This window comes from Saccostrea cucullata, unplaced genomic scaffold (assembly GCF_032062105.1).
Source record: "Saccostrea cucullata isolate Sc308-1 unplaced genomic scaffold, CSIRO_AGI_Scuc_v1 ctg1885, whole genome shotgun sequence".
Taxonomy (NCBI): domain Eukaryota; kingdom Metazoa; phylum Mollusca; class Bivalvia; order Ostreida; family Ostreidae; genus Saccostrea; species Saccostrea cuccullata.
Window position 1 is genome coordinate 63,129 of NW_026941145.1, and position 12,797 is coordinate 75,925.

The 12,797-nt window shown below is 33.2% G+C and overlaps 1 protein-coding gene and 1 long non-coding RNA gene across 2 annotated transcripts in view; both read right to left on the bottom strand.

The window, feature by feature from the left end:
* LOC134257291 (uncharacterized) overlaps nt 1–7,004 on the bottom strand; it is a 56,027-nt gene extending 49,023 nt beyond the window's left edge. Inside the window, exon 1 of the mRNA XM_062739925.1 lies at nt 6,836–7,004. Coding sequence (XP_062595909.1) covers nt 6,836–7,001 — 166 coding nt within the window. The 5' untranslated portion in view covers nt 7,002–7,004. The remainder of the gene's footprint in view (nt 1–6,835) is intronic.
* LOC134257289 (uncharacterized) lies at nt 825–5,915 on the bottom strand. The gene is made up of 3 exons (XR_009989892.1): nt 5,771–5,915; nt 4,289–4,381; nt 825–1,508 (listed from the first exon to the last, which is right to left on the bottom strand). It is a non-coding gene; the product is annotated as an uncharacterized LOC134257289 (long non-coding RNA).
* Nucleotides 7,005–12,797: the final 5,793 nt, after the last annotated feature.

The following is a 12,797-nucleotide window of genomic DNA, read 5'->3' on the forward strand; positions in this document are numbered from 1 at the left end:
TTGTAACAAGACCTTTCATTCAATACCAATAACCTTGAGCTTCTGACCTTGATCTTGAAGATTTATGTACTTATGAAATTTTTTTTGCCTGATCATAACTTGGGAACAGATGTTGATAGGGTTTTCATGTTTCACAATTGTATTTCCAGTTAGGGGACCCTACTTTGGGTAACAATATATTAAATTTGCATTTAAGAGAAGCTTAATTTTCACTATGTTGCCATACCAGGGCATCAGTGTTTCACAAACACATCTTGTTTGGAAATCTACTTGCATTCAAATTTTTTTTAATACTAGATTTGAGTGTGAATTCCCTCTCAAGGTCAAGTACATGTATGTGAATGTACTGTGTAACTCATTAAAAGTCATGTGTATACAGTTTACATATTTACAGACACAAATATGAAGCCCACTATTTTAAGTACACATACAGTATATAGGCCATATAGTAGCTCCCATATTTTGAACATGTATTTCCAATGTTGGTGAACAATATTTGGGTCTACAATTATCACATGTATATGACAGAGCTCCAACTTTTCCAACATGCCTTCCATTATATGTTTGTCATTCAAGTCCAAAAGAACACCAGAATAAATCACTATTTAATATCCATTCAATAACACATCATTACCAGACAACTTAAATAAAATGTGCAAATTACTTTAAATGTGCAAATTACTTTCTAATTTTGGCTTATTTTGGCGTTTTTCCGCTAAAATTTTTTAAAAATCTCTTAATTGCAAAATATTCGTTAAAAAATTAGAAAATGCATACCTTCAAAATTTTTGGAAAATATATATATATATATATATAATATACAGATTTACAAGAGGCTCAGGGACCAACTGGTTCACCTATGCAATGTGGCTAAGAAAAAAGCAAAAATCAGATTAGTATTGAAAAACTTAAATGCATAAATGGTCCTGACATACCCCTAAAAGGGAGGGGTATGATTTGACAAAATTGAACGTACACTAAATAAGGATGTTTATATATTTTTGACTGTGGCCTTTTTCCCTAAAAGTTTGAACTCTCAGTGTGGCCCCACTCTACATCCAGGGGGTCATGATATGTACAAACTTGAATCTACCCTATCTGACAATGATACCACATGAGTATTCACCTTTCTTGGCCCACTGGTTAAATAGAGTATCAAATGTAAATATTTCAATAATGAAAATGTATCAAAAATGCATCATTTCAAATGAAGTGTTAAATAATGTTAAAAAGACAAAGTTCATGGAACAGGAACAACACATGCAATCTTTCATCAAGAATTCTCTGAAATTTAACATGACTCTTTTTTCTTCCAAGTTATTCACATTGCAACTTTTTTTCCAGACCGGCACACTTTTCTAAGGAGACTTCTCTGACATTTATCACGGCTGTGTTTTCCTTATCATCCAACTGCCAGATTTTCATCCATAGGTCTAAAACTTATGATGTGCTCAAAGTCTATCAGGGTGAAGTTCAAACACCAACATAAAATTTATGGTTCCTGAACCCTGAAAAATAACATTAAAAACACAAGAGTCTTTATAATTATCATTGACACACATAATCATGGGAAAACTTGGTAGGGTGGAGCAGTTTTTTCATGATACTTATGACAAGTGGAGGGCTCCCAATGTGACAGCAAACTGGGTTTTTCTTGTGTGAACAGACTTGGCATAAAATTCTTACATGAATAAAAAATGTACATTTGCAAGAGTTGTTTCCCTTTATAAAAAAAAACCCTCCATATTTTCTCACATCCTTTGTAACTTGCATGAATTTAAAAAAAAATATTTAGACTTCTTTTGACAATTTCATAACGGCAAAGTATGGGGCGACAAAAAACCCTCGCAAAATGAACATACACTAGGATATTTTGCAATGAAATGACAAAGGTCAAATAAAGACCCATTGGTCACATTGCTCACCTTAGCTCTTTGGCTCTCAGTATTGAAAAGTAATAATTCCTACTGGGCCCAAACTAATCCTAAGGGGAGGGGAAGCGGGCATGATTTGAACAAACTTAAATCTATACCAACTGATGATGCTTTCTATTTCTTTGACTAATCATGGCCTTAGAAGATTTCTAATGATCTTTCCTTTGTATTTTTGTGTAAAACTTTGATTTCCATTGTGGCCCCATCCTTAACCTGGGGATCATTATGTATGATAAACAGATGCCAGACACTTCTTAGTAGGAAAAGTTTACTTGAGCCTTATGCCCTTTTCACATGGAGAGTTTAATTCACAGTAAATTAATGAGAAGTAAAATAATGCGTATTTAATTGTGTTCACACAACAGCTAGAGCAAATTAAACTTATGCAAATCAAAATTTTATTTCTACATTAGGGAGATCAGCAATGATATTATGACGTCATTTGTTATTCACATCATGTGTACCGAGCAGATTCAATTGACATAAAAATCATAGTGTTTTTTATACAATTTAGTGATTAACATATTTTTCCTTAAAACTTAGCACTGATATCTAAATCTAACTATTGACATGGGGCCTATGCCTTAAGGGGATGAAGGATGTATGGTCACGTGACTCAGTTGATTTACGTCATAATCTCTGAAAAATATGTACAAAACGAGATTGAAACCACAGTACTTGTATAATTCTTTTGACTGTTTGTTTGCGTTTACCATCTAGTATAAAATATCTGAAAACATTCAAAATTTTTTGCAAATATTATCAAATTACGGAATAGATTAATCCACTCTGCCGTTTTCCTACTCTGCGCGTCCAGTGCGTCTTTGACGTCATAGTGGATCTCTTAGTTCAGCAAGATCATACACGGTAAAAGCGGGAAGTATGAAATAATAAAAATGGGCCATAATATGTACAAGGTAGGGTATTTTGTAAATTTCAGAACGCAAAAAATATTTTTACATGGTTGTTGGCGGAAAAGTTCTGTGGGTATGTCTTATTTCGCTTATTTCAGGAATGTGTGACGTCATAGTTGGGTTTTCCCGTACTCGAGAAATGTAAACATGACACGTTTTTCTCATGATCATGACTCGTTTAACTTTGCCCCGTGCAATATTGAGCTCAGCTTCACCAATCAATATTTTTACAGTTAATCAATACAATGACGACCTTGAACTTCGACGTAAATTTTAAAATATTGAATGATAAGATTTTTTGCAAATTAATTTTTTATGGTTTAAGTTGTCCTAAAAAAGTCGTAAATTTCCGTCTCCAGATGTGGTGTTACAAAAGAATCTTGCTTTTTCGAATTTTTAACCCTATTCATACTCTACAATATTTTAAAAGACACATTTCCGCTGGTATATTTTTTATTTATGGTAAAAAATTTCAAATATCGACCGAGTAATGGACCCAGAAACACGGTGAATAAAAACTCCGCTCAGACACTGTGGGGTATGGTATTTGTCACTCAATATCTCAGAAATAAGTCTAGAAACCTATTGATATGTCTGCTTTATAGTATGTAGGACATACTAAATAAGATATATACAAAATATGAAAAAAATTAAATGACAGGTATTTTTTCAGCTAAAGGTCCTTCATCCCCTTAATTCAGGCCTTGCGCATGAGTCAAAATTTAATTTGAATTAGCGTCGCTTAGCGTTCACACGGAGCTAATGCGAAGTAATTTAATGTGCAGTTAATTAATTCAAATTAAACTTTTTTGCATTAAACTCTCCATGTGAATGCTGTTCAAATTTAATATACAGTAACTTACATTTTATTAAACAATGAAATGCTTTCTTTGTTTGTTATTTAAACAATAAAATGCTTTCTTTGTTTGTTATTACTGGAATGAAAGGAAGCAGCTGTTGCAGAAAAAATACATAACCCGCGTAAGTAGGATTAAAAAGATTAATTATTGTATTAATGATGCGAATCTTATCTATTTCTTATCTATTTCTTATATGTTTCGTTGATGGAACAGCCACTGATTAAGAAATCTGTACAGGCGACATGCCTACTGTAGTTTATGCAGTGATGAACGCAATGGGGTTTCTTAAGAAAGAAAGGAGAAAATATTCAGTGGATGTAAATATTTCGAATTAAACTCTCTGTGTGAACAGGGCATTAGACTCAGGTAAGCTAAATTGCAAATAATTATTTATAAAGTAGATGACTGTTCTAAACATACCAATATATTTCTGCAGAATGAATAAAAATATAAATCTCAATGTAAAACTTTCTGAGTATCCATTACATTTTCTTAAACCCCCCTACCCCCCTGGATAAATCTGCCACTGTTATAAATATATTATTTCTTAATTCTTTCTAACCACTTTTGTTCTTTTTACCTCTGTGTCATCTGCAATCATTTTCGTTCTTTACAACACTGTTTTCTTTCTTTAAAACCTGCATGCCTCTAAAAATCAAGACTCTTTGTTGCTCTTAAAATTAAATGTACATGTGCAAATAATTCTTTAAAAACTACAGCATATTTTCTATTTCTCATGGTGACTGAAGATTGAACAAAAAATGTAGAATTTCAATATTTTCTGAAATGTTTCATATTAAGAATTTGTCAATTGACTCTTTTAATGGCAGCTGTGGCTTGAAAAACAGAATATTGAAAATTGTTTTTTTATCATTGAGCAGGTGAGCTAAAACAAATCCAATACATGAGTTATTCCTGGTTATGTTTATATACTAAGTGATTTATTGTGCAGTTTATTGAACACACCCAGTAAATTTTAACAATAACATCGCTCTTGATAACAAACATAGGGTCGCCCATTTGGAGCAGTGGTTAAAGCTTTTGCTCTTAGAGTTGCAGAGAAAGGAGTTGATCATTATCTTTTGGGTTCAAATCCCACTTTGGGATGTGGAGACAGGTCTTTTGGATGAAACCATATAAATCAAGGTCCCATGTCACAATAGGTGCTGGCAAAAAAAAGATCCCTCACTGTTCAATAGCCCTGAGTGCCGAGTATTAGTCAAAACTTGAAGCTCTCTACTTATAAGTGGTGGTGTCTCCATATGAGTGAAAATGTCTCGACACGGACGTTAAACCATGCACGGATCTAGAGGGGGGAGGGAGGACCCCCCATGGAATTTGCAAAGTTTTCAAATCTATATATACTAAAGCAAGAAAAAAGTTACCTTGGACTCTCCCTCGGAAAACGAAGAACTCCCTGGTAAATGCGAATTTTTGTTAAATTGGTATGTAAATATGAAAATTCCAATGATAGAAGTCTTCAACTACCCCCCCCCCCCAACACAAAATAGGTTTTTGAAGTTATGGCGAGTTTACATGTTACATGGACGCCCCCCCCCCCGGAGAATGTCTATCTGTGCCTGTGTTAAACAACAAACATACATAGAAGTTTGCAGTCATATTAAGAGAAAAGTTTTGGTCCAATAATAGATAACTTAATAAAATCAGGAAATCAAGACAAATCAATATATGAAATCATCAAAAGTCATTTATCAGAGTCTAATAACAGTAAGAATCAACTGACATTCAACGTAAATGGCTTACTCAAGTTACTGCAGAGAAAATTCAAGCTAATCTGTAAAATACAAGCATATACTGTTCGTAAAGATATATCATTCAACTTTACGCCACTTTTCTAGATTTGGAACATAAATTCACAATGCAATGGCATGCATTGATGCAATCTCAATCTCCTATACAAAAGTACAGAGATAATTCGAACTAGTTCTTCCGAAGCTGTCGTTTAATAACAGCATACTGACAGCTGATTTCTGAGACATTTCCTTTATTGAATGAATGGAATTCACTTCCTTGTACATTAATATAACAAAATCATCTTTACTTACTGGCAAACCGCCTGCCTTTCACTGGCGCCGTCCTCGGCACTGTAGATACTAGGGAAGCACATGGCCGTAAACCACGTGATTGTCTTCGGCAGACAAACGTTTACTTTTTCAAGCGTCCAAATAATGATAATCTTTCCCAAAGAAAATCTGACAAGATTATAATTGTTCAGTACATCAAAATCACAGAAACGTTTGATTTCAAGCGTCTAAATAATAATAATGTTGCAAATTTTTTGGTCGCGATTATTATTGTTGGAGTAAGACAGATTATAATTGTATGATCGATGTGGAATAAAATTGGCATGAAATTGAAGCGAAATAAAAATAATGTGTTCGCTTGGGCAAACATGATTATAATTGTTAAAAGTAAGAATAATTATTATAATTTTGAGGTGAAATAAAAATAATGTTTTTAAACATCGACTGACAAGATTATAATCATGAGGCGAAAAATTATAATAATGTGTCCACATTTACTGGCAAGATTATTATTGTAAAGTTTGGATCATTATAATTGTAGGACAAAATAATAATAATGTGTACACATCGACTGACAAGATTATAATCATGAGGCGAAAAATTATAATAATGTGTCTACATATTGACTGGCAAGATTATTGTTGTAAAGTGAATCATTATAATTGTAGGACACAATAATAATAATGTGTACACTTTTAACAGACAAGATTATAATTGTTTCAGGAAAATAATAATAATGTTGTAAAAAGCAAGTTTGGATGACATAATTATTTTTGGTATGATTATATAGGAAAAAATAATAATAATGTGGGGGTACCCTACGGCTTTCCATAGACTGGCAAGATTATTGTTGTAAAGTGAATCATTATAATTGTAGGACACAATAATAATAATGTGTGTACACACATTTAACAGACAAGATAATAATTGTTGCAGGAAAATAATAATAATGTTGTAAAAAGCAAGTTTGGATGACATAATTATTTTTGGTATAATTATATAGGAAAAAATAATAATAATGTGGGGGTACCCTACGGCTTTCCATAGTTATTCTTAACATATGTTCGTTTTAAACAATTTACCTTTCTCGACCCAGCTTGCAAGCCCTTTGATGCATGTTTCTCCCAAACTTCCGTATCCGTCAGATAAACAATGATAAACTTCTTTTGGATAAGAACAGTTAAAGTTCTTTTCACGAGTTTTCCATTCATTAACATCTTTCGGACATGATTTAGTTTTCACAAACATAATATTGGTCTGTTTCAGTTGTACCAAAAATACTCATCTATTTGTTTTTCATTGATCAAAATGGCCGAATAACTATACGGAAATCAATTTTACCTGACAAAATATTTATAGCATGAAAAGTTATCAGTGATTTAATAAACTGTTCAGAGAAGACAGTTAAAAAGAAAACTTGTAATATTTCAAATGTGTTGGAATATCCCACCTGGGACCCTCTTTAAGTGCAATACAGTTTGTTGATGATCATAATAAAAAGATATTCAGTATTTTTGGCGATGGAAAGAATATACCTCCAAGTACTTTTATTTGACTTTGAATTTGAGTCTGTTCCTATTACTGATTAATTTAAATTAGCAGTCCCTTGATAGAAAGAAAACGATAAATGTGTGGTCTTTAAAATAACTCTAAAGAAAAGTCTCTGTTATTGATAAACCGTGAATCTATAAATTTTTACGTCAATTTTATTTTGCAAATCTGTGTCGGATAGCTGTTGATTAATTTTATGCTCTAATGTTTTGCAAATTAAAAATAATAAAGCATCTACATTTTCATAAGTTTTTGATTGATACCACCACTTGCCGTTGGAGAGCTGCAAATTTTGTCCTTTACTCGGCACTCAGGGCCAATAAGCTTGGAGGGATCTTTTACATTCCAGCGACTACTGCGACACGGGACCTATACGATCTCATCCGAAGAACCGGTCTTTACGTTCTTACAACTGCGCCACGCCGGCATCGAAACGGTGAAGAATTTAGAGTCTCAACTTCTTGGATAAAACGTTTTAATTGCAAATACCTGTCAATGTCCATAAAACTGAAAATTGATATATAAGACATTAATATACACAGATATAATTTAAGCTCATTGTCCATAAGTATGACATGGAATTGGATTAACGGTGAATTATTAAATATTATCTGTGTCAAAGAAATAAATCTTTTGTAAGTTGGGCGTGTAAACATGTGATAAATTCGTCTAAAACAGGGAGAAAGAAGAATAAATCCCACCATATGGTATGCTTCAGAGAAGATTGTTTTAAAATTTCAAGCATCTGCGATGAGTATTTGCTTTGAAAACTGTTACAAAAATGTGTTATGTGTGAAACATGAATGAACGGACAGACGCTTGGATAAACAGGAAGTTGTTATTAGATTTGAACCGAAATCAATCCCTACATATGGCATGCCTCAGAGAAGATTGTATTAACATTACAAGCATCTACATTGAGTAGTTGCTGAGAAAACTGTGACGAAATTTTGCTATGTGTGAAACATGTATGAAACGGACAGACGCACAGATGAACAAGAAGTTGACATCACATTTGAACAGAAATTAATCCTACCTATGATATGCCATAAAGAAGATTGTGTTAAAATTTCAAGAGTCTGCGATGAGTAGTTGCTGAGAAAACTGCGACAAAAAATTGTTCATTTATAATACGGACAGACGCACAGAGAAACAGGAAGTTGACATCCGATTTGAGAGAGATCATAAATCACTACAAAAGACGAGTATAGCAAACACGGATCTCCAAAGCATCAGAGGTGGAGCAGGTGCCATGGAGGAGTAAGCATCCTCTGCCGACCGATCACCCGCCGTGTGCTCATTGAAATTATCAGGAAATAATGGAAAAATCCGTCGTTAATCCAATGGGTAAATAATGGGCTAACAATTAGTATGAAAAACGGCAGTCATCACTTGACTCATTGATAAATTGTATTTGCTGACATCGTCATTGTAACGACCATAGAATTTACGAAATGATGCCTTTAAATTATTCACGGAAATGTGGCTAGGAAGTGACTAGCACGTGGAGACATGGTAAACAGAAAAGTTATGTTGCGTTTTAGTTTCACCACCCTATAGTCATTCTGTAGAAATGTACTTAAATCGATCTTTCTTGAATTCATTCAAGTTTAAATTATTTTTAAGTATTCTCTATGATACAACTTTCTGCTGTCATGAATTAAAATTTCTTTTTGGACAAATCTTTTGCATGGGAACCAGGACTATATTTTTTGGCGTCAGTTAAGCAAATGAGGCACCAATGTGACTTTAACTGCAAAATCAGATGAATGAGAATTGCATTATGGGTTACTATACGAATACTACAGGAATTTTACGCGTGATGAATTCCTTTATTGTACTATCGGTGGATACTATTGCCAGGCGGATTCCCTGGCCAACACACGTGATCAAGAGTATAGTTATGTAAAAAATGTTTTGTTCATTTGAATGCATACGAGACGCTGCTCGTTTTCCTTAACCTTAAAGTGCTGCTGTAAGATGAACTTGACACCTATTATATATACATTTTATTAAACATATTTTTCTCTAGTTAAGGTAAGTCACTCGTCAGCTTTTTAGAAAAGTTCACGCAGAAGCTTTTACTTCAAAACTACTTTTTAAAATTCAATTTTTATAACATATTTAAATTCAACAATGTAAATTTTTTAACATTCAATGAAAAAACTGCTCAAAAATCTACAAAGAAGCAAGATTTATGAGGGACTATTTCTTTTGGTGGAAGGATATTTAGCAGAAAATTCTGCAAATCTGCACATTTATAAAATTTAATGTAATGGAAATTTAGCCTCGCATACTTTTACTCGGATAATATTTTCCGTTTTGATATTGCTAAAAATATTTAATATAGGTCTTAATTTATATTTTTAGACCAAGTTTTACACCTTCCCTCAACAAACTTTTCCAAAAAATGAAAATACATTAAAGAAGTCATGGTCAAATTTACACCATTTTTTGCCTGAAAATCACATATTTTGACAAATATTTCAAAATTTACATCACTGACCCCACCTTTTTCTTTCATTATTTTAAACTACTCGATACTTGTGACTGATCAGCACTCAAGTCGTAAAAAGTTTGATATAAGAAAATTTTTTATTGCCTATTAAGTTTTTTAATACCCCAAATATGTTATTTTTTAGTGCAAAAAGGTCACACAATAATTTACGCACATTAATTTGCAAGATTTGTTTAATGATAAATATTATTCGAACTATTTTACGTAAAATTAGATTAAATTTATTACCATGCTTACATCTAATCAAATATAATAAGGGTTAAAGTAATTAACCAAAGAGATGAAATTTAAGTGCAAAAAGGTCAACTTAAATGTACCGTAGATCAGTAGGATGCACACTGACCCCCTATTTTCTTTGCGATTTTGAGTTACACTGTATGAGTACTTATCCAAAATATACTTCTCAAAAAATCCTTGATATAACAAATTTCAGGAGTGACTTACCTTAACAACGAATTAAAAACACCCGTGATATTTTCTTAGTTTCTAATGTGTGCATTTTGTTCATAAGAACTTTTTTTTAAATTTTGCACTCCATTGTCATGATCATTGGTTGACCTGAACCACGTGTTCGAAGTAACTTGTAAACATGTATTTGTCGTAAACGTATTCAATCAACAATTGGTCAGTTGCCCTTGGTAAGATCCTTTGCGCGCATTAATAGCAATAGCAATATAAGGCAAATAAAGGTTTGTCACTGTAGATTATATTACACTTTTTTTTACCAGCGTATCGGTCGCTAGTGAGCTGTAATTTTTGCAGTAACTATAAGATGTATAAATTGGTACCCCCCTTAAGCCATGCACCCATTTCTGTTGAAAATCATGAAAGTCTTTTAGAAAGGTGTGGAAACACATTTTTCGCAGGACATGTTTTCAGAAGAACGAGACTATAGCAATTTCCTGTTCACTGCCAATTTTATTTATAAAACCAGATCTACCCTATGACCTTTGAATATGTAAACCTAAACCACGTGTCTTGAATTTAAATCACAATAACATTAGTAGGGGTGAACCAGGTATGATACAGATGTGTCAGACTCAATGCAGTCGATCCCGTGCTTGCGGCAAATACGAGCTCGTACATATCCTAGAGGTACAATCTCCTTTACAATTGCAGTTGATTACCTTATTTTCGCGTGATAATCATTGACACTTAATAAGCGAGACAAAATTTTGACGAATTGTAGTTATTGCTCTACACTATCTTAAGTAATACTAATATACGCGAGAATAAAATTTTAGCTAGCACACTATCTCGCGTAATTACGCAAAAATAAAGTTCTCGCGATTAAAAAGCGATTTACAATATTAAGAACATTTTTTTCTGGCGCAGGGGGCAGATGAGTTTTAACTGGATCCGTTTTCCACCAAAGTACAACTCCCAACCCCAAGGGATCTAGTCTAGCTTCTGTTTTATTCACCAATTCCATTGCCTTATAAATAAGAAGGGATACTATGGTATTTACTATAGTAGCTGCAGCGAATGTAGGTGGTAATATATTGATATGAAATGACCTTTTTTCACAATTCGTCGATGACGCAGAGTATCCGAGGTTTCGTGTCGTTATCCGCCATAAGGAAAAGAAAAAGCTTCTGCTCTATTTTTTTCTATTTTGGTATGAAATAACACAAGCTTTCTCAAGTTGAAAGTTGAAATTTAGATTAAAATTGACAACTTTCTCGAAGATTTTTAATGCATTACTTTTTCAAACGCCAAAGAATCGAGAGATTGTATCACAACATGTAAGTGCGTGCATGGTTGGCAGAAGAAGCCAAACATTTTCTCATAGAACATTTTTGTTTTCTATATATCCTAGACATTTTGAGGAGTAGATTGTCAAAATTGGTCTAATCGGAACTATATGGGCTGATATGTTGGCTCTTTTATTTATATCAATAAAAATAGTAAATCTTTTTTCACAAATGTATAGTGCTCTGATGCTCTTCTCCTATGCTGACATCAACATCATCTTTTTGTTTATGTAGTCTTGATCTGCATTTTCTTTTAGTTTTCTCGAAAGCATTTTAATAAAATGTTGTTCGTTTTCTTGATTTATCAGGAAAGATTCTTTATTCGATTGAAATAGGTTGCAGACAAAAAGGTGTTTTAGTAGAGACAAGTCATTTTGTCCAGTGTAAATGAGATGAGGCCTTTGTGCTTGATTTATCATAACCATCATTACAAAGGCATTGTGAAGAGAAAGATGAGCATTCTCAAGGTGAAGCATTTGCTGATGTTAAATAAAGATGGTCAAATTTAGTGTGTTTTTGTTGTGACCAGTTGCAGCAAGGTACGGCAATATATCTTTCAGTGTTTGTAGATCCAGTCCTTTCTGCCGCGATAAACTTTTGCAGGATTTCCACTAATCAAAGTTACTGAAACAAAACAAGAATAGTCGTAAGTACTTTACGTGATTCTTCAAACAAATGCATTTTTTCTTATGTTTTTCAAGGCGTCATTCTGTTGTAAATTTTTGCCCATGATGCTTCCATTTGATAGATCATCAAATACAGTCACATCTTCTTGTATATCTACTGTATTTTTCTGTACATCGACTTCATGTTAATTATCTCCTGATCAGATTTCCTTTTGATACAGTCAGTTGTGTCAGACTATTCTTCTGTATTAGAAGTGTCTGGATCGTTCGTGGGAAGGTGATAATCATATAGTTCAGATCGTAAAGTAGCTCTTAAGGCAAATTGAACCAGAACGTGCCCTTCCTCTTAAAAAGTTATACATGTAGCCCGCGAGTAATCTTTGCCAGTCAATATGTGAGAGCAACTTGTCTCTGCATAAACTGTTTCCAAAAACTTTTTAAGTTCTTAGTTGCTCATTTTTAATAAGTGCGAACACTCCATAGAAACTTATCTCTGTATGAATAGCACCCATTATCTAAGAACAATTCTTTTGATTACATTGTCACGTGACTCGTCTTCTATCGTAAATTTATTCGATGCTTTACAAACAAAGGC